Here is a 20,186-nt window from a genome sequence, read left to right as displayed (position 1 = left end):
CAGCATGAGACCTCACCTCCTCTTCGTAAAGAAAATTTAGACACCAGGAAAAATGATTTTACCTTTCCACACCAAATCTAGAAACCTAACTGTATCCATAATCATGTTTTTCTTTCTCTACTCCTCCTTTCCATCCTAATAACTAGAAACAGTGCCTCTGTCCCTCTCAAAAGCCACTTTCTCTACTTGTGCTCTGGATTCATCATCACCTGTTGCCTCAAAAGTTTCTTTCTCTTTTTCAGATCATTTCTACTGGCCTAAAAACATACTCAAAGATGGTTCGTTAAAAAAAGAATCTCTCAGTAGACCTCCCATGACCCTTTCTGGGCTGCTTCATTTCTCTTTTCACTAGCCCAACAAAACCTTTAGAGAGATTTCTGTTTTGCCTTTCTCTCTACTTCTTCATATTCTATTCCCTGAATCCATTCCAGTCTGACTTCTGTTCCTGTTGCTTCACCGAAACCCCTCTTGTAAAGGTTGCCGGTGGTTTCTGTATTGTCACATCTAGTGGACAGTTCTCTGTTCTGTTACATAAACTCACAGAAGCGCTCATCGCAGTTGATTGCTCTTGACTTTTGGGAACCCTTCCTTCCCTCGGCATGACACCAAATTCCTTTGTATTACCAGGGCAGTCCTGGACCTTTTGTTTTGCTCTAGCTTATTCCCTTCCTTTTGTGAATTCACCTAGCATGGTGACTCAGATGCCACTATATGTTGAAGTCTCTAACATATTCACCTTTGTCTTTAACCTCTTTAGTGAATTCTGGACTTGTATATCCAGTGGCACAATGGGATGTCTTCACTAACAGTATACTTGGACATTTTATATGTAATATATTAAAATTGGACCTCTTAATATTCCCCCACTACTTTCTTTGCTAGGCATTGTTCTATCTCAGTAAATTGTCTACATTCCAAAGTTCGGTAGTTCAAGCCAATAATCCAGGGATAATTTTTAATTTATACTTTATGCTCCTCTGAATCTAACCATTCACCAGTCCTGTGGGTTCTAGATCAGAACTATCTGTTTCTCTGCATCTTCATGGATATTATGCAAGCCACGTTATTTCAACATAACTGGACTCCTTGCTTTCATCCTACTTCCTTATTCCATTCCCTATACAGTAATTAGAAGCACCTTTTGAAAATGTAAATGAGATCATTTCATCATCCTCCTTTAAACCTTTCAGTAGCCTCCCATTACACATACAATAAAACCCAAAGCCCTATAGGGTTCACAGGTCCCAGAGATAAGGCTATTGCCTGTTCCTCTCATTAATTCTTATTTTATTCTTGTCGTGTCTCCAACCACACAGGCCTTCTTTCTTTCTTGAACATATCATGCCCACTCCCACCTCAAAGTCTTTGCACATGCAGTTACCTCTACCCATAATTCCATCTTGCATTCATTTCCCCATTCCATTCTTCAATATGAGGTGCCTTTTTATCTCTCACCTCAGCTCTGAGAGCCTTTTACTGACCAATCCATCTGATAGGGCTCTATGTACCCCAGTGATTCTGTGTCATGCTCTCTCTCCCCTATTATTGCCTAATGATATTAATCTTGACCTAGAAATTGTCCTATTAATATATTTTTTACTTGTCTGACTATTTTCCTCCCTAAAATGTAACCTGTAGGAAGGCAGGGACTTTTTCTGTTTTGTTTATCACTTCTGAACAGTTACTGAAACATAGCAGATGCTCAGGAAATATTGGTTGAAGTTTGCATGAATAAAGACTCCTAAGTCAGTATCTTAAGTTCCTTTTTTGTGTGCCATTTAGTACCCACCATAGCAGGTGCTCAAATTTGCTATTAATTGATAAACTGACATTGTTTGAATCTCCCACCAGATCGTGTACCATAAAATGTAGGATAGGGGCAGAGAAAATTCAACTACCATGTAGCATCTGGCTTTTACATATCACCTCATTCAATAATGTTTTAAAATATGAGCCATAAAAAAATGGAGCACTAGAAATGGCATAAATTAAGTGAAATATCAATATAAAGAAAGGTTACTTTGATTTAAATATATGTTTCATTGGGTATTCATTTCTAGTACCATTACATGATGGTTCACAATATAAAATATCCATCAATTCTCTTTATTCACAGGAAAAAAAAAAAAAAACCTGTCCCCTCCTGCTTGATTAAAAACAGAGTACAGCAAAACACTGAAGGGTCTTCTAATCATCAAAGAAAGATTAAATTATGCCCAGTGTCCTTTTAGTGTTAATGTCTTTCAGCCTGACTCTTTGAAAAAATCACACTCTCTTTTAATAAAAATTAAAATGATTTTGGGATCATCTTTATTCCTCTGAAATAGAATGCCATAGTATATTTTCACAAACCATCCTTTGGTTTTAGATAAGGATATTTAGAATGCTTAGACCATTTAACATTTTTTAAATGTTGTAGAAAGTTAAATTTAGTTAACTTAAAAAATTGGTTAGAAAGTTACTTCAAAAGTGACATTTTTAATTTTGTATGTAGTAATTCTTAAGACTCTTAAGTGATAGAAACCAGAGTATAACTTGAATTCTCTTAAGACAAAAAGTTAGTATTTATTAGTTAAAATGTACAGACATGTTAATGAGGCACCTAGCCTTAAAGTGGCTGCAAGATGGATTCTCTCTCACTGTCTTGCACCTCCACTTTCCTCTGCCTCTGCTTTAGTTTTACCTAGTGTACCTAGCTTTGGGGTAGTAAGCAGTCAGTGGTCTCTAGCAGTTCTGGGCACACTTCATTCCAGTTTAGGGACCAAGGAGAAAAAGAGCTTTTACTTTCCAGCTTCAGTGAAGGACTTTGATGGGAGTTGCATAACCAATCCCTATGATTAGCCCAATGGGGGGTACTTTCTCATCTTTGGGGGCAAGAAGGTAAGAGTCTGCTTTCAGAAAATGGGGAAAGGAGAACAAAGTAGTACTTGGTTGCTCAGAGCATACAATTGCAACGTACCTCTGCTTAACATAATGTATCTCTCCCACTTGTGGGTACTCCTCTCCAATCAGAGGCCACCCAGTCATATCCAGCCACTGCATCCACAAGCATTTGATGGCATGGATTCTCTCAATGTCCTGGACGATTCTCTGGATGATATATTTCTTTCCCTTCTTCAAGCCCAATTGTAGTGCCACATGATTCTCAGCAACCTATAGGGTAAATGATGATTTTAACCAACCCTGGCACAATCAATATAAATTTGAAGCAAAAACAGCTTTATCAAAATTAAAATTGCCATTTAGAAAAGAGGAACAATGTTACTCCTTAGCTGAGAGCATATATCATACCCTGCTGTCAGTGCTAGTAAGCCTTGCGTCCTGGCAGGGCAGTGCATTCATTTGGTCAGCCCATCTGCCTGGCTGGAGCCGGCCCACCAAAAGGACCCTCCATGGCGCTCTGAGAGGGGCGTTGGCCAAGAGGATTACATGTGACTGTACTGATTGAGCGGCCACTTTATATTTGTACGGGGATGTGAATTCGGGAGTTATTCTGTCATGCTTGGAGGTGTCATGCTTTTTTGTGGTTGTGTTGTTCTTATTATCTTATTTCATTTTAAGTAATAAAACTTTCTAAAAATCCTGTCTATTGCTTGTCAGCTTCACTACTGGGGAACTAGTATTTAATGGCTAAAATCTTTTTTTCCAATCTGTATCTCTATATCTGACTCTGCCCTTGAAGTTCTAGAAACAAGCCTCAGGGCTCTGCCCATTCCCTAAATCCTTAGATTTGCAGGGTTTTTTTTTTTTTTTTTTTTTTTTTATAATTTGTTTTTTACTTGACCTCTGCCTTGAGGCCACTGAAGACAATAGGAAACTGTCACCTGCCCCCAGGCTTCCTCCCAGTGGATTTTTTGCTTTCAAATGGGGTCCTTGATATATTTTTTTTTTTTAATGCAAGGGATACCTACACCTAGAGGTATTAGGTCTAGTCCTAGAAGATCTGTTGTCCCTTTGATACTCCTCCTTGGTCCTTTTGAGTGGAGGGGAAGCATCCTGGAGCTCCTAGATCACTTGGAAAAGGCAGAAAGAGCGTCTCTAACTGAAGCAGCATAATTACACTGGTGACCCTTTTCTGCTTGCAAATGAAGGTTGGAACATGACCTTTCACTTCTTTTGACCCTTAGAGGAAAGGCCATGGAACAAATATTCTTTCATTTTTCTCCCAAATACTCAAAAGCTGCAACCTTACTAGACACAAAAGTTGAGTCCTAAACTCAACCGACAATAATTAGGCATGTTTAATTTTCTTCCTCTATTCACCATCTGCTTTTAGTTTCTTCTCTTTGTTCCTCTCTCTTAGAAATCTATCCAAATCTGTTGTTTCTCTTGGCTTCTGTATTTCTGATCATTTTTCTACCTTTACCTGACTTATGTTCTGTGATTTTCTCAGTGACTCAGATTCAGGCTCTCAGTTCTTTTGCTTCCTCTTTTTTTAAATGCTCCCTCTCCTCCTTGACCAGTCCTGTGTATTATGACATCTGATCCAAGAGCCACACCTGCATCAGCCCTAATCACTTTTCAGTCCAACTCATAAAATACTTTGCCAGGAATTTGCATCAATTGTTCATTTTTCCCTTCTCCAACCCATGATAATCATTTCTTCTTAATCTTCTTAAAAAGATAGGCTGATAAAGCAACTTCCTGCTCCTAAACCCCTTGTGACATCTATTCCTTCAGTCTTTGCTATGTGCTTAACACCGTGCTAGGTATTGCGAGGTAAAGTGATGAATGATGCAAGCGGTCCCAGCTCCCGTGGAGTTTATGATCTATCAGGAGAAAGAAATTAACCCCACATTAAAGACAGTCTTCTCTCCCTGGTTTTCAGAACTCTCTCCTATAGGGTCACAATTTTCATCTGATTTTCACAGCGTATCTTTGTTTTTTTCATTCATATAAATAAAAAGGCTGTATGTGGTGAGAGCACACTGGCTTTTAGTGGACTCTATCCACCACTAGAGTCTGTGACTCTAGACTTGGCACAAACTCTTTGGGTCTCCATCTTGTATTCTTGAAATAGTAATGACAAAAAGTAATTACTGACATGTATTGTTTACTTACTTTTAGCCAGCAAAACCCTGTGATTATACGCACAGATTCTCAGTCCCATTGCCTGGATCTGAATCCTGGCTGTACTGCTTATTAGCTATGTGACCTTTATGTCTCAGTGCGTGGGTGTCGTCTGTAGAATGGGAAGAGTAATATTCAGAACATAAAAACCCTTAAAACAGTGCCTAGGGCATCATAAGAGCTATATAATTCTTAGCAATTTCTACTATTACTTTTTTTTTATTATTTCAGAGTATTACAGGTTACAGGTACAAAAACTGCTTTTGTACAGTTTGAGTCAAAGTTATGTGTGCCCATCACCTAGATAGTGTACATTGTACCCATTAGGTGTGCATTTACTCATTCCCTCCTGCCACCTCCCACCTGCTTGACTTGCGATGAGTTTTATTTCCATATGTGCACATAAGTGTTGTTCGATTAATTCCAATTTAGTGGTGAGTACATGTGGTTTTTGTTTTTCCATTCTTGTGGTTCTTCGTTTAGAAGAATGGTCTCCAGTTCCAGCCAGGTTAATACAAGAGGTATTAGTTCACCATTCTTTTTTATGGCTGAGTAGTACTCCATGGTATACATATACCACATTTTATTAATCCACTCATGTATTGATGGGCACTTGGGTTGTTTCCACAACTTTGCAATTGTGAATTGTGCTGCTATAAACATTCGTGTTATTATTACTTTTCTAAGTAAGCCATACTAAATTTACATTTTACCAATCAGGAAACTAAATACCTTGCTCAGGGCCACACATAAGTGGTAGAGTCAGTGTTCTAACCTGGAGTCTGGCTTCAGAGCACATTCTAGTAACTACTACTCTATATAACCTCCATTATAGAATTTCTGTAAGACTGTAATTAAATCAATATTTAATAAAATTTAAAACTATAATGCATTATGAATAAAGTACCATGCACACTATAGTAAGTTATGATTGAAGGAAACATTATGTTTTTTCTTTTCCATCACTTAAAACCTTTTAGCTATACCAGTAATTATATTAGTAAACATTTCTATGGTTTTGCGTAATTTAGACAACCCCTTCATGCACACAGATTTATGTAATTCCCATTGCCATTTTTAGAGCAAGGCAAGGTCAGTATTCTCTCCATTTTCAAAACAGAATGCTGAGGATCAGAAAAATTAAGTAACTTGCTCAAGTGTCCACAGATAGTGAGTAAGAAAGTCCCTAACAAGTCTGTAGCCCCAAATGTCATCCTGTGATTCACTATAATGCCCTACTGTTTTCTAATGATTGATTTTTCAGCAGATTAAAAACTAATTTTTATCATATAGTTTGCAATTATAAATGCATATAAGTAAATATTAATACATTTTTGTGTACAACAGCATAACAGCTTGAACTTACATTCTCTCCTTTTTCTTTGTAAAGATTCTGATTGCTAGCATCATGTGCAGTTACAACAAAAATGACTGGATGGAACTCTCCAAAATGGCTGAGGTAATGATTTCTTTAGTATATATTTATTTTATTTTTTCTCTCCTATTTTATTAGTTTTAAATAAAGAGCTGCCATGAAAAATAATACAGAAGAGGTAAAATTGAATTGAAAATGTAACTTAAAACATTTCTATTATAATTTGTTTACCCTGTATTTTCATTAAAATGATGGAAATGTAAGTTTAAAAGAATCTATTCTATAAAAGCGGTCCCTTGGATTTCACACACTACCTAGAAAATCCTTTATTCTCTGAATCCATACACTCTTTATTTGCATATTAAGCAAACTGTATATTATGATGGATGCCATGATAAAATTTAATTCTACCTTTGAGAGTCTAACTTGATCTTACTTTGCCTTTAGGCAAACTAGTTTGACAGTAAGAGAAGAAATTTTGAATATAAAAGTCTTGAATATTTAAAGTATAAAAGGTTCATTTAATACTATTCTAGTATGAATACAGACATGCATAAAATAGTAGGACAGAATGCTCCTGAATGGAACACTAGTCAGCAGGTTTTCTATAATATAAATTGAATCCCACATAAATGCAAACAACTAACCATGTGCCTCAAATTTGTGTTTCAAATAAAAAAATACATACTTAAAATTATACACTTATGTCCATCATGCTGTCATGGAAAATTGTCCAGACGGTCTCAGCTGGTCTTAGAGGTCTTGAAAACCTCTCGATAATATAGAACACTAAATCTAAAAATACTTATGAACTAATTGACTCTACATTATAAAATATTATAAAGCTCTCTACAGTGTTAAAAATATTGATTGTACATTTTATTTGGATATTTTAAAACTGTGAGGGGAAAAAATTACTTCTGGGACTTAGGGGGGTGAAATTAAACATGATCAGTAATTGGCCTTGTGATCTTCTGTGCTGGGTCCATTTTATACATATATTTACCTAATTGACCATGAAATCTTCCACAGAGCCTGTGCTTGGCGTGAGCTTTGCCAATTTTAAGCTGACTATGATGAATGACTTTATCACGCTGCTTGCTTCTCTGCCTTTCTGTAAGAATAAAATACTTTAAAAAATTGTTTTTTTCAGTACTGGACATTAATTTTTAAATAGGTAAATTTATGTTTAAAAAGTCAAAAGCCCAACTTGGAAACATGGCAAGACCCTGTATCCACAAAAATAAGAAAAAAATTTACTGGACATGGTGGCGCGCACCTGCAGTCCCAGCTACTCCAGAGGCTGAGGCAGGAGGATGGCTTGAGCCCAGGAGCTTGAGGTTGCTGTGAGCTAAGATGACTCCACCGCACTCTAGCCCAAGCAACAGAGCAAGACCTTGTCTCGAAATAAAAAGTCAAAAGCCTTTAATTATAAACAGACTGGCAACTTAGATGTTTTTCACATTTCATATCTTTAATTGCAGTTTTATTTAATATCACTTTCTAATTACTAGATAGCAAAAAATAAAAGAAAGAAAGGAAGGAAAGAAGAAAAAAAGAAAGGGAGAAAAAAATGTATGCCTTCCATTCATTCAGTCTGTGAAATTTCTCCACAGGAGACCAGTCTACATAGCAAGAAGGTCAATCTGTAGATGGTATCAATTAAAAAATAAAAATCTTCGCTATATATAATCTTGGATCTGCACTAGCCTGGGAGTATCCCACGAAGGGACTAGCCCCAGGCCTTCGCATCTTGGAGGGCAGCAGTAAGCAGTGCCCCCATCACAGCTGGTAGGGGGGTACCCAGTAACAGTTTTTAGAAGCAGTATTTGTTTTTGATTTTATGAGCACATGCTTCATAACAGATTAAAACAGATTTTCTTACAGTAGAAGAGCCCACATTTAAAGTAACCAACAAGCTAGAAGTGGTGGCTCATGCCTGTAATCCCAGCACTTTGGGACACCAAGGCTGGGGGATCATTTGAACATTGGAGTTGAGACTAGCCTGGGCAACAGATCCCTTCTCCAAAAAAGTTAAAAAAAAAAAAAAAGAAAGAAAGAAAAAATGAAACAAACCAACAAAAACTTATTCATGCCAAAATTACTATGCCACTTGAAAGTACATTTCTTTGGGGGCGGTGATCAGGATGCAAAACATCAGAGACATCACACTAGCATGCCAACTGTTTTAAGTTGAGCTAATGACTTGATGTGATGTTGTATACTATCCTTTAAGTTTATGAAGTTCTTCTCCTTATGGTAGATTAATTCTTGAATTACACAATAGAAAGTTGAGGAAACCTGCTATCAGCTTTTTACTACTATATCTGAAAGCAGGAATGATACATTTAGAACAGCAGGACAATTACAGCTCTACAAACACATGAAAAAAATAAAGACTGAGAAACTCTATTAGAAATAAAATTTTCACAAGGAGGGGGTCATTATTTTTTGTTTGTTTCACCAGAACCTATCATATTATTTTACTATTTTGAGTAAACATTTAAGACAGTGAGTAGTTAAAAAAAATAAAATAAACCTGGGTACATTCATAAAATATAGTAAATTCAGAATATTGTTTGTAAAAGTTAATGTATGTCCAGTCTATCTTCTTTATCAAACACACTGAACCAAATCTTCCTTTTTACTCTAACCTTAGAATTCACATGCTTATGATGTCTTATCCATTCTTTAACCTGGTTTGACTTTGTCATGTTTTTTTGAGCACCATAAAAAGATGCAGCCTCCAGAAAAGTTTTTCCAGTTTGATATCAAATCAGTAGCATTGTTAGGCTCTGTCAAATTTTCTTGGTCCAGGTATCTGATCACAGGCTCTCCTACTTTTCTGGAACATTGATAACCTATTCCAATTCCATGCAAAAGAAGATTTATGAGATGCCTACTATGTGTAAAGTCCTCAGGCAGCCAAAACAAAGGTGAATAAGATATAGCAACCAGATATATACCAAATAGAGTCATTACTGAAGGCTCATAATATTAGGTCTTAAAAAGATCTTGAATCCATTTCTTTCTTAATGTGTATTAGCCTAGAAAACAGAGCCTGAGTCAAAGTTAATGTTAGAAGCTTCATTGAAAGATACAATCTCAGAGCAGTAAGGAGTGGGGAAAAAAGAAAGATGAGAGAGGAGAAAAAGGAAAGTAAGTATTAGAATGGTAGATTACAGAGCTGGCCACAATTTCACAAGGAAATAGAGCCCTTTGCTCAGTCATGTGGGCAGGAAGTGGCGTGTCATCCCACTGCATGGTGGAATCATCTTGCCTCACAGCAGCTTAGAGGAGAGGAAGGGTGAGGAATGTATCTACCGGCTCCTTCCCTCTCCTGTCTCTCATTGGCCAAAATTCACACCACAGGGCTCTACTTTCCTCTGCACTTTTGCATTATGTGCCTTCCCTCCTCTGGGCAGCTGCTTGGGAAGCCATATGCCACACCACATGGTGTGATGCTTCATCTAAACCCAGGATTGTAGGGAAAGGACCGAACCTCTTGGTCAGGCCTGGGCACTGGTGCTCCTGGAGCTCCCACTTTGACAGGGACATTGTAGGCTTTGACCTAGCCCAGCTCTCATCTTGAGTCCATAAGAGTTGACATTTACTACAGGAGATGTGAGGATAGCAACAAGGATTGGGGCTCCCCTTTGAGCTGGTTGCAAAAGTCTGGGTGACAAGTAAGGCCATCAAATTTGAATAAGTGTAAAATTGAATGTGGCCCAATATGCATCATTGCCACCCTAATCCAAGTTTATCTACAGTAGCTCCACTGATCTTCTTGCTCTCGATCAACCCAAATTCTTTTCCATTTTTCCTAAATTCGAAACTGCCACATTTCCAGCTCAGAGCCTTTGCCGTTCCCTGGGCCTGGAATATTCTCTCTTCCTCAAGGAATGTTCTCTCTTCCTCACCCCAGAGTCCTCCGGCTAGGTGGGTTAAACCTCCCTGTCCTACATTCTAAGATCCTGTCTTCAGAGGCCAGGTTACCATAAAGTTAATGGAGCCGAAGCTTCAGGGCACTTACTTGCACAGGCTACTTCCAAGCCCTTGTATCTAATTTTGTGTTTACAAATTTTATTTATATTTTTTATTAAAGAGTATTTTCAAAATTATTGAAGCTCCCTAGAATCTGGATCTACCTCTGCCTTTGCTTTTCATCTGTAGCATTTAATGATGCGGTGATTTTAAATGGTGTCCTTAGCCATTGCTGGTGGTTACTCTGTTCTGCTTGGTAGAAAGCAAGCTCCGTGGGGATGGCTACCCCGGTCTGGATCACTGCTTAATCCCTAATTCCAAGCACAGGGCTTTGCCCACCAACAATATTTGTTGAATGAAGTAAAAAAGATGTACAGAGTTCAAGTATTGCCATATAACAAAGAAAAGGAAGCCATTTCAGAGTAAATGGGAAGAATGGTACTTTATTTGGCAACAACGAGCTTGAAATGGTTAAGATCCAAAACTGAAGGTTTTAAGTCAGGTACTTGATAAGGGATTGACAAGGGTCTGACCATCGTTAATTAGTGGGATGAGACAAGGAAGACCCAGTGAAGAGGCACAGGTACCAAAACCAGGTGGCTACAGTATTCCTAGCAGAGTCAAAATACAGCGCTTATTACCCAGGTCCTTATCACTTTTTTACCTGCATCCAGGCAGCAGTAGGTCATGAAATTAAATAGGTGTTAGAGTTAAGAAATCTCAAATAGGCTGGGGTAAGAAGCAGACAGAAGCACATGTCAGAAATATGTAGGACCAGCTGGATGTAAGTCCCTGACCAGCGATGGTAAACAGGACAGAATGGAGTGCAGTGAGGTGGACACCAGGTGGAGATCAGAGACTTTGTGTTCTGTGGGGCCCAGGCCAGTGCAGTGTTTTACCTCAGAGAGAACTTGTATCATCCCAGAGAACTTGTGTCTCCAGTTGTAGATAATGGAGACTAGATTACAGCATTTCTACTTGGAAAGTCAACAAATTCCTTTAACAGAAGAAATTAAGAGAGAATCAAAGAACTGTGCCTTTCATGCTCCACCACGGTACCCTGTCCCCACCCTGCTGGAGTGCTTATGTCCTCTGCCAGCCCCCTCTGCCCATGGAAGCCTCCCCTCTGCACGGGGGCTCTGATACACCAAACCATGTCCCCCGCCAGGAGACATCCTTCTCGCTTTGCCAGGCTTCCGACACCCCTCACTGGGCCTGGGTAGCTCCTCCTCAGATGCTCCAAGTCACCGACCTTGCTCTGTCCCACCCAGTGACTTTAGAACTGTACTGATCAGGAAGGTAAGGGAAAAGAAGGGAGAGGTGAGGAAAGGAGAAAGAAGAAGAACTTTGGAGCTGATTTTGTTGTGTGTATTGCACAAGTGTTTGTGGTTTTGCCACTCTAGTCTTTCTGAGAGTTTTTATAAAGTGATTCGGAGAATATTAGAAATTATACCATTGCCACTGTTCCAAGAATTCCTCAAAATAGTTTTCCTTTTCTTTTCTCCAGTGAGGTATAGATAACGTAGGACAAGATGAGTTATCTTAAATCCTTTTCAGATCAAGGCAGAGGAAAGGTGAGTCAGAGGTTCTAGTTGGATGGATAGGTAGATAGATAATTAGATAGATGGGTAGATAGGTAGATAGATAGTATTTGTTTACACTTTTATAGCATTTCCTACATTCCAGGCATTGTTCCAAGTCATTTACTTTTATAAAATGTATTTATACCTTACAAAAACAACCCTATGAGTTAGTACTCACCTTTCTGAGATGAGGAAATTGACGCAAAAGTAATTAAATAATGTATTCAAGTTTACACAGCGAGGATATGGTAAAAATAGGATTCAAACCCATGAAAGCTGGCTCCAGAGTCCACACTCTACTTCATATAGATGGAAGGACAATAAACAGATAATGTAGGAAATTAGAAACAATGTATTTCCTATGTTTCTGCCGTCACTAGGTTACTTTAGTTTATAATCATTTCCGTGAGGTAGAATAAACTCTGGGCTAAGTGACTCAACTAAAAAGCTTGTGACTAACAGGAGTCAGAATGCATGCCCAGTTTCAGTTAATTTAACATTTCATGCTAATTCAGCAATTAAGGCTTTTTGAATGGTTTTAGTTGCTTGGAAATGGAATTAACTGCCATTTAAGGTGGCATGTATCCTGTGATAAGAATATTCAAGCAGAGGCCACATAAATGTTCCTATTCTCTTGGTGTCACCATGAGCAGCTTTGTCTCAGTTTTTGAAGTTTATATGCTCATTGCAAAGGCTTTTCCCGGTGTGTTTGGTGGGTGGATGTTTGTATATTTATATAATATTGGGGAAATTTTAACATTTAGTCACTGAGAAGACTTTATATTGGACAGATGATTTTTAAAAGATTTTAATTTTTATTTCAATCTTAGAAGCTATATGGATATCAAGCTGTTATGTTTTTCTTAATACACTATAACAACTCCAGACATAGAATAAGTGATTTCTAATAAATTATAGTAGTGGGTAAGAACACAGGCTCTAGGCTCAAAGTACTTGGGTTTAAGACCGTACTCTGAGTTATAAGCTGTGGGATGTTGAATGAATCCTTTGAAATTTTTATGCCTCAATTTTATCATTTGTAAAATGGGAACAATAATATATCTTCTGTCTTAGATTTGTTGTAAGAGTGAAGTAAGATAAAATGTACAGAGGGCATAGTAAAGTACCTGGCATATTGTAAATGCTTAATTAATGTTAGCTATTATTAGCTGCTATGGTAGCCAATTGTAAGTTTGCAATGAAATATGCATAATGTAAATATGTATAAAAATGACACCTAAACCTTATCTAATCCAAGATACTGTTGAATTGATTTGCTATTAATTGCTGCATTACAGCTAAATAAATAAGTCTAAAAGGAAATATTTAAAGTAACTAAGAAATAATAAGAAATGTGCAGTATTATACATAATTGCAATGTACAATCTCTTAATTAAGCTGATAATTACCACATGACATGGTTTTGAGACAGGTTGTATTATCTACAGTGTACACTTGAGCAGCTGAAGACAAAGAAAGCTACCTTCTGGCCGATAGCATCCCCATTTCCTTAGCTGCGGACCTACGTTTAGAACTCAGAGTTCAGCAGGCTGTGCTTTGTGCACGCTACCAAATCAGCAGGAAAAAAGTAGCATGATTTACAGTAATTTTCCAATAACATGAAGCATTTTAAAATTGGATTAGGGAAGCAAAAACCATAATGAGACCATGTTAAAAAAAACAGGCTCAATGATCAAATGGACTTTCACAAATGTGCAGAAGAAAAAGCAGAGTCACTAATGAATAAATATGGGCAAGAAAGTCAACTGAGCAATAGCTAACACTAACCGGAGTTCTTAAGTTCGTTGAGATCCTACTTAAAATTTATAAGGCAGGGAAAAATAGGCAAAAATCTTGAATAAACAGGAAGGAAAGAGAAATCTTGAAGAAACAACTATTGGCCTAAAGAAAGGTGCAGTGTACATGGAAAATAGTGAAAATAAAGCCTTTGCAGGATGTGATAGACATGTTATAATATTATTGAAACTAATTCAAGTTTCTAGTCACCCTTACTTCAAAGAAAAATTGTGGCATTGGAGAAATTCTAGAAGTTAGGTCAAAAAATATAAAATTTGAATCATTTAGTTTATCTTGCATCCCTCAATTACTGTGTTATAATTTCAAAATATTTTGTTGATTCTTAAAGTTTTTCACAGAAGACTTTTGAAGAATTCTAAGATTCTCAAAGTATTCTAAGAATGCTTAGAGTGAATTATTTTGTTCATTTTGACAGTATTTGTATGCTAAGGAATTAATGATTTATATAAGAAGGATTCTTATTTAGTAATTAAAGTAAGAGAAAACTATCAATACTTCATGTTTCTTAGCATGAGCTATTTTTAAATAGGAAAAAATTTATTTTTGGTTAAACACGTTTTTAATTTTACTTATTCATTCTAGCTAGCCAACTACATTTTTCTTTGCATGCTTATTCCCTGTGTCAAATTATCCAGAATTAAGATTTCTTATTATTATTTGTTGTTATTTCTATTTTTTTTTTCCATAAAAACAGAAGCTGTTTAGGAAAGAGTAAATGATGTCAAACAGATCTGAGTTGAAATCTCCACTGTGTCACTTAATAATCAGTCTGTCATTTGGCCTCCCTATGCTTCAGTTCCCTTGCGCCTGTACAATTGGTATCATAATAATGCAAGGATTATGAGAATTAGGGATAAACAAATACAAAGTATGTAGAGCAGTGAGTGACCCCTTATAAGCACTCAATAAATATTTTCTTCTTGTTGTTGTTATGTACACCTTAATTTGAGAGAATTAAAATATACATTACAAGATAGCTGTGAGGCAGAAAACAGAACAGTTAAGATTTGACAAATGTGACCTTTGTTGACTTATCAACAGTGAAAGCATATCGGTATACACATAAAGCTTTGCCTTTTCTTTCCTTTTCCTTCTATGTTATAAAGGCTTCTGGAGCAGATGCCCTGGAGTTAAATTTATCCTGTCCACATGGCATGGGAGAAAGAGGAATGGGCCTGGCCTGCGGGCAGGTAAGGACTTCGACAGCTGCCACTAAGTATGTTAGACTGACATAACAGGCCCCGTATGGATACTTACTATACCTTAAGCAAGGAGATGCGTGGATCAGATGACTGGCTTGAGACTTCCAGGTCTGCATTGTTTAAATATTTAGTGCTTAAAAAGTGGAAAATGAGGGAAGCTGAAATTACAGCAACTGTTAGTTTTATTGAAGAAAATATCACATTATGTGCTTGACAGGAAGTAATATCGTAACAAATAGTTTTTAAAAGCGCTGAAGCAGAATTAGCTGATTTCAAATGCGGTGTTCTTTATTCATTCCTGATGCTGATCCAGTTTCCCTGGAGCAATATAGTATACAAAACGCATCGTTCGTAGTGATTTTGTAGTAAATGGGGCACAGCACAAATTGCATTTTACATTTTTTAGCATATGATCATTATTCCCTAACAGTGGCTGGTGAGTTACAAAAAGACTTTGATGCTATTTTTGTTTTTGCATATAATAAATGGAAACTTCATACTAAAATACTTTCAAAAACCTAATGAATAAAATGTGGAATAATATGTTAATATATAGAAAATACTGCATCTTTATGTAACTAGGTACAGTGTTGTATGTTAAGGAGCAATGTAAAAGCTTAATGCTAAAAAGGTGGGTGTTTTGCATTTAATTTAGCTTCTAAGCCCAGAGGGAAATGATGTGAATTAAATAATATGAAATGTTGTAATTTCTGACAGATTTCTAGTCCTGGAAAGTTTACTTTTATCTCCACATCTGGCACAGGGCTTTGTACATAGTAGGTGCCCCAATTTTTTTTTTTCCTCTCAAGTCATCAAATTGATTTAAATTAAACTCAGGGGCCCTTAATTTGAGAAGGCAAAATTTTCTGCTTATTCAAAGGAACATAGTTTGTTATCTTCATGTTAGCATTCAGGGAGGATTTAAAAGTACTTTGTAAATATTTAATTAACATTCAGAAGAGATTTGTGACTTAGGAAGAAACCATCCTATGTAACAGCAGGGGAGGAGGGGCTAGTCAAATACTCTTCAAGTATATCCTCCCCTCTGTTCCACTCACAACAGGTTACCCAGAAGATCAGTAAGTGTAGTAACAGATCCAAGACTCAGAATTATCCAGTGGGAGGAAGGTATTATTATATCAAATCATGACTTTTATGAGTTACATGATTAGATAACCGTGTGTCAAGATTTGTAACATGATAAAAATGAGGAAGACTCCTAAAAGAACACCCGGAACAGGGTCTGAGCCAGTATACTCTTCCCTTCTCAAGTCAAGGTGGTCCTTTTCCCCATTTCACAGTCTCTGAACTTCAGAAACAAAATATTTTTTAATTATATAGGTAAAAACAGCTATAAATAATTAAAATCTATTGACTATAATTTGTTAAGGAAGGATGCATTTCAGTATTTATCCCTTGCCACAAATATGACAATTATTTTGAAAATGTTGCCCTAATCCCACCCGAGTTTATTTTTCGGAGTAAGCTTTGGCTCTATGAACACATCTGAACTCACCCAGCTGTTCAGTGTCTTAGGATTATCCTTTCTACAGAATTACTTAGCCACATCAAGTTTTGCACAGCCTTTGGCTAAATGAGAATGCCAAATGCTAAAATTTTGCAGTCAGAGATATCATTAAGATTTCTAAAAACTCTTGGAAAACATGATCCAAACACCATGATATCTTGGCTGAAGGAAACTTAGGAACGTTTCCATTTCACTTATTAGTTAATAATCTCTAAAACTGAAACCAGTTCTTCCTGCCAGCCAAGTTTAGAAATTTTCTTTTGAATAATGTTCTCCCATAAATTATATAATTGAAAAATAAAGCTAATTTAATCATTTTTGCTTCAACATATTTTAAATTGTTACTGTTCCTCAGTACAAATAAATGTTCAGTGTTTTAAATGAGGGAAGGAAGAATATTAATGTATTTTTTTTAAAAATGTATATTTAAAAGTGGAGTGGGCATAAACACATCTGGGCCTAGTTGGCTTTCCCTCTATTTCCTTTCCCCCCTTCTCTGCCTCCTGTTCCCATTGCTTCTTCCTCTCTCCCTAAAAGTCTTGAACAGGTTGGCAGGATGGGGAATTTGTACTCAGTGTTGGGAGACTGAGAAGCCATTCCAGTTCCTCTTCCCCATAGCAATGTGATCTTGCATCCCATTTGTTGAAAATGTCCTGCGTGCCAGGCACAGAGCTGTATGTGTTGGCAAGAGCCTGATAAACATTTGCTTCATGAATGAGACACTGGCATTGGTTCCATGGCTAGAGTATTTATCTACCAGAAACACTTTCTTGTACAGTACAGGCTCCTCTCTAAACACCTGTTGTTTTTTTTTTATCCTTTATCTCAAATATTATCTCACAAATATTTAATAAATGATGAAAACTGTCTTTGTACCTAAATGATTTGCCTGTGTGTAATCTACATTTTTATATATATAAATATAAGAAGTGACTAAAAATTATGAAATTTATGAACAGGGAAGGCTTTCATCTCTATAATGTATAGGCATCATATTTATTTATAAAATTTGTAGAAATAAAGAGAATCTCAACTTGACCTTGGGAATTCGTATTGTATATTTCCTGCAAAGTGAAGCTGAATGTAAAATTGTAAGTACTTCAGCATTGCTAAGTGTTTAAAGGCATTTGCATTCTGTATTCTTTCCATCTACCATCTGTGTCACATTGATCAAGCCACTTACTCTCCTGAAGCATGTTTCCATTTTTAAGATATAGTATTTGAACTAGATGATCTCTAAATACCCTTCCAGCTTTAATATTCTGTGAATGTTAATATTATAGGTAGCAGGCTCATATATTATTTTTAAACTACCCTTAAAGAGCATTAATAAAACAAAAACAACTAAAGAAATAAATGAATGCATATTATGCTGCTCTTTTTAAAAACACTTTAATATTTCCTTAACCTGCATAAAGTTAGTGTTTTACTTATATCATTCCTAATTGCTTATACATCAACCAATGCTGCTCACTTCTTAGTATATTTTACTTTATTTGACAAATGAGTATGTAAGTAGCACTTGTTCAAAAAGTCTATGATTGGTTAAATTGACATCTTGTACTTAAAGTGGCTAAAGTAGAATCCTTAGTCTTTTGTACTAGAGCCTTCTCTTCTATTTTAGTTAATGGTGTGCCCAAAAACTTTGATTCTCAAGCAAAGGTGAAAATATGGTCCAGTTTTGGTTGTGTTCATTCCCAAGAAGCAAAGTTATATTGCAACATTAAAAAAAAAATGCTACTCTTTTTTCTCCTCACAAAAACCCTTTGAGGTAGGAGTTTTTATTCCATTTTTTGCAAAACTGAGGTCCCTGGGTTTCCCAGGTCACAGATATGGTCAGTGGCTGCTAGGGCCTGCACTTTGATTTACATATTAGCCTGAATATAGGGAATGTGTCTAGAATAGTTACTAATAAGTAGGTATTTCAATATCAGTGTTAAATATCATTATTAACTGAAAATTAAGTGTAGGACTAAGTTAGCTCTAAAGTATTTTGTATTTCTAAATTTCCATTTCTCTCTATATAAAAAAACATAAGCAAACCTGAACCTACCATTTAGGTTCTGTCTCCTGGAACTAAGGGAACTTCTCTGATGCTTTAGCATTCGTATTTAAAGTTGTCTACATGTAATTATCTAAATCTATACATTCCTGTACAGCATATTACTTTATAAATGCAATTGAACTATAATAAATTCTATAAAATCCAGCTAAAATGGCAACTTTTTGAGGTCTTCTCCTTTTCCTAAATGTTCTTTCCACATTGAGTAAATAGCCCTTTTTTATCCTATTAAAATTATATTAAAGTTTTTTACTTCTATCCTGTAGGAGCTTCTCACCCAAGTTCAGACCAGTGCTGAATAAGCCTTGAATAACTTTTTGTTGTTGTTTTGTTTTTGAAATTACCAAAAATAGGTAGATTTGACAAAAAATTCCTATTTTTTACTTCTCTTGAAACAATGGAAAGAAATAGCCATGCTTGGCCTGCATTGTCATGTAGCAGGAAGGAGTTAGAGCTTAATTAGTCTCCTCTGACACTGTTTCTGGTACATGTAAGTAGTGGCAAACATTTGACTAAGAATAAATGTTCATTCTCAAACATGGGTTTGATTAGTATATGTCTTTCTGAGTCAGACTTTAAATATTGAGATCAATCCTTCCCAGGAGTTTTGCTGAATCTCTGGGTTCCTGATATTGTGGTCTCTGGGCTGCTTTCTTTGGCCAGCAGTGCCTTTAATTCTTAGACCCTCCATCAGCAAACAAAAGAAAATTCGTTAACTGGGGGTTGGGAGTGGGGTGGGAGATGGGATAAGATGCTTGCCTCTCTATGTTATCTTTCACATGGTAAGAAACAAGAGCAAGAGAGAGAATGCTTCATAGGACCTTTCAAAACTAGTTATGTAATCCTCTTGAAATGATTTTTTTTCTGCCATCAGAAAATCAAAAGCTTTTAAACTTTTTCCCTAAGTTACTTTTCATACAAGCTGTTTATGTCTTTTCCTTGAGTTGATGATGGGACATAGTAAAGCACAGACTCTTGGAACTGAGATGCAACTTAAAGACTTTCCACTTCAACTCCGTTATATATAGGATAGAAATTAGGGACCTGAAAAGTCTAGGTAATCAACTAGCAAGGCCCATAACTTCAGTGCCGTGTCACTCATCCCTTGTATGGTGCTCTGTCAAGCGTTTCCCACTGTGTCATTTGGCTGTATCCAAATCTCAAGTCAAATTGGAAAAGTCAGTACAACACCCGGGGTACTCCTGGTTCTCATACCTTTTTGTGTGCTATTATTCCTTCAGCCTGGAATTCATACCATCTCAACAGAAATTATCCAAATAGAAACCACCTCTCTAATTCTATTTCAAATGACATCTAATTCATGAACTAGTTATATATTATCAATATATAGTTAGGTATATCAATCAACCAACATTCCATGAGGAAAGAAGAAGAATATATGCCATATATGAAAAGATTTAAAGGTAGAGATGATATGCACACTCTAATTTGAAACTTGGTGACCTAGAGTTTAAATCACTGTCAATGCATTTAGATATATTTATCTTACAGGTCCAAGAGGCTACAAAGATGTTATTTCCCTAGCACTGGTAGGATTCTAATT

The 20,186-nt window shown here is 36.5% G+C and overlaps 1 protein-coding gene across 1 annotated transcript in view; it reads left to right on the top strand.

Annotated features, from left to right (window-relative positions):
• DPYD (dihydropyrimidine dehydrogenase) overlaps positions 1–20,186 on the top strand; it is a 799,420-nt gene that overhangs the window by 521,985 nt on the left and 257,249 nt on the right. Inside the window, exons 15-16 of the mRNA XM_069478264.1 lie at positions 6,461–6,529; positions 14,937–15,020. Of these exons, the coding sequence (XP_069334365.1) occupies positions 6,461–6,529; positions 14,937–15,020 (153 nt within the window). The remainder of the gene's footprint in view (positions 1–6,460; positions 6,530–14,936; positions 15,021–20,186) is intronic.

This window comes from Eulemur rufifrons, chromosome 8 (assembly GCF_041146395.1).
Source record: "Eulemur rufifrons isolate Redbay chromosome 8, OSU_ERuf_1, whole genome shotgun sequence".
NCBI lineage: Eukaryota > Metazoa > Chordata > Mammalia > Primates > Lemuridae > Eulemur > Eulemur rufifrons.
The sequence above is the reverse complement of the archived record's forward strand: the minus strand, read 5'-3'. Positions and strand labels throughout refer to the sequence as shown.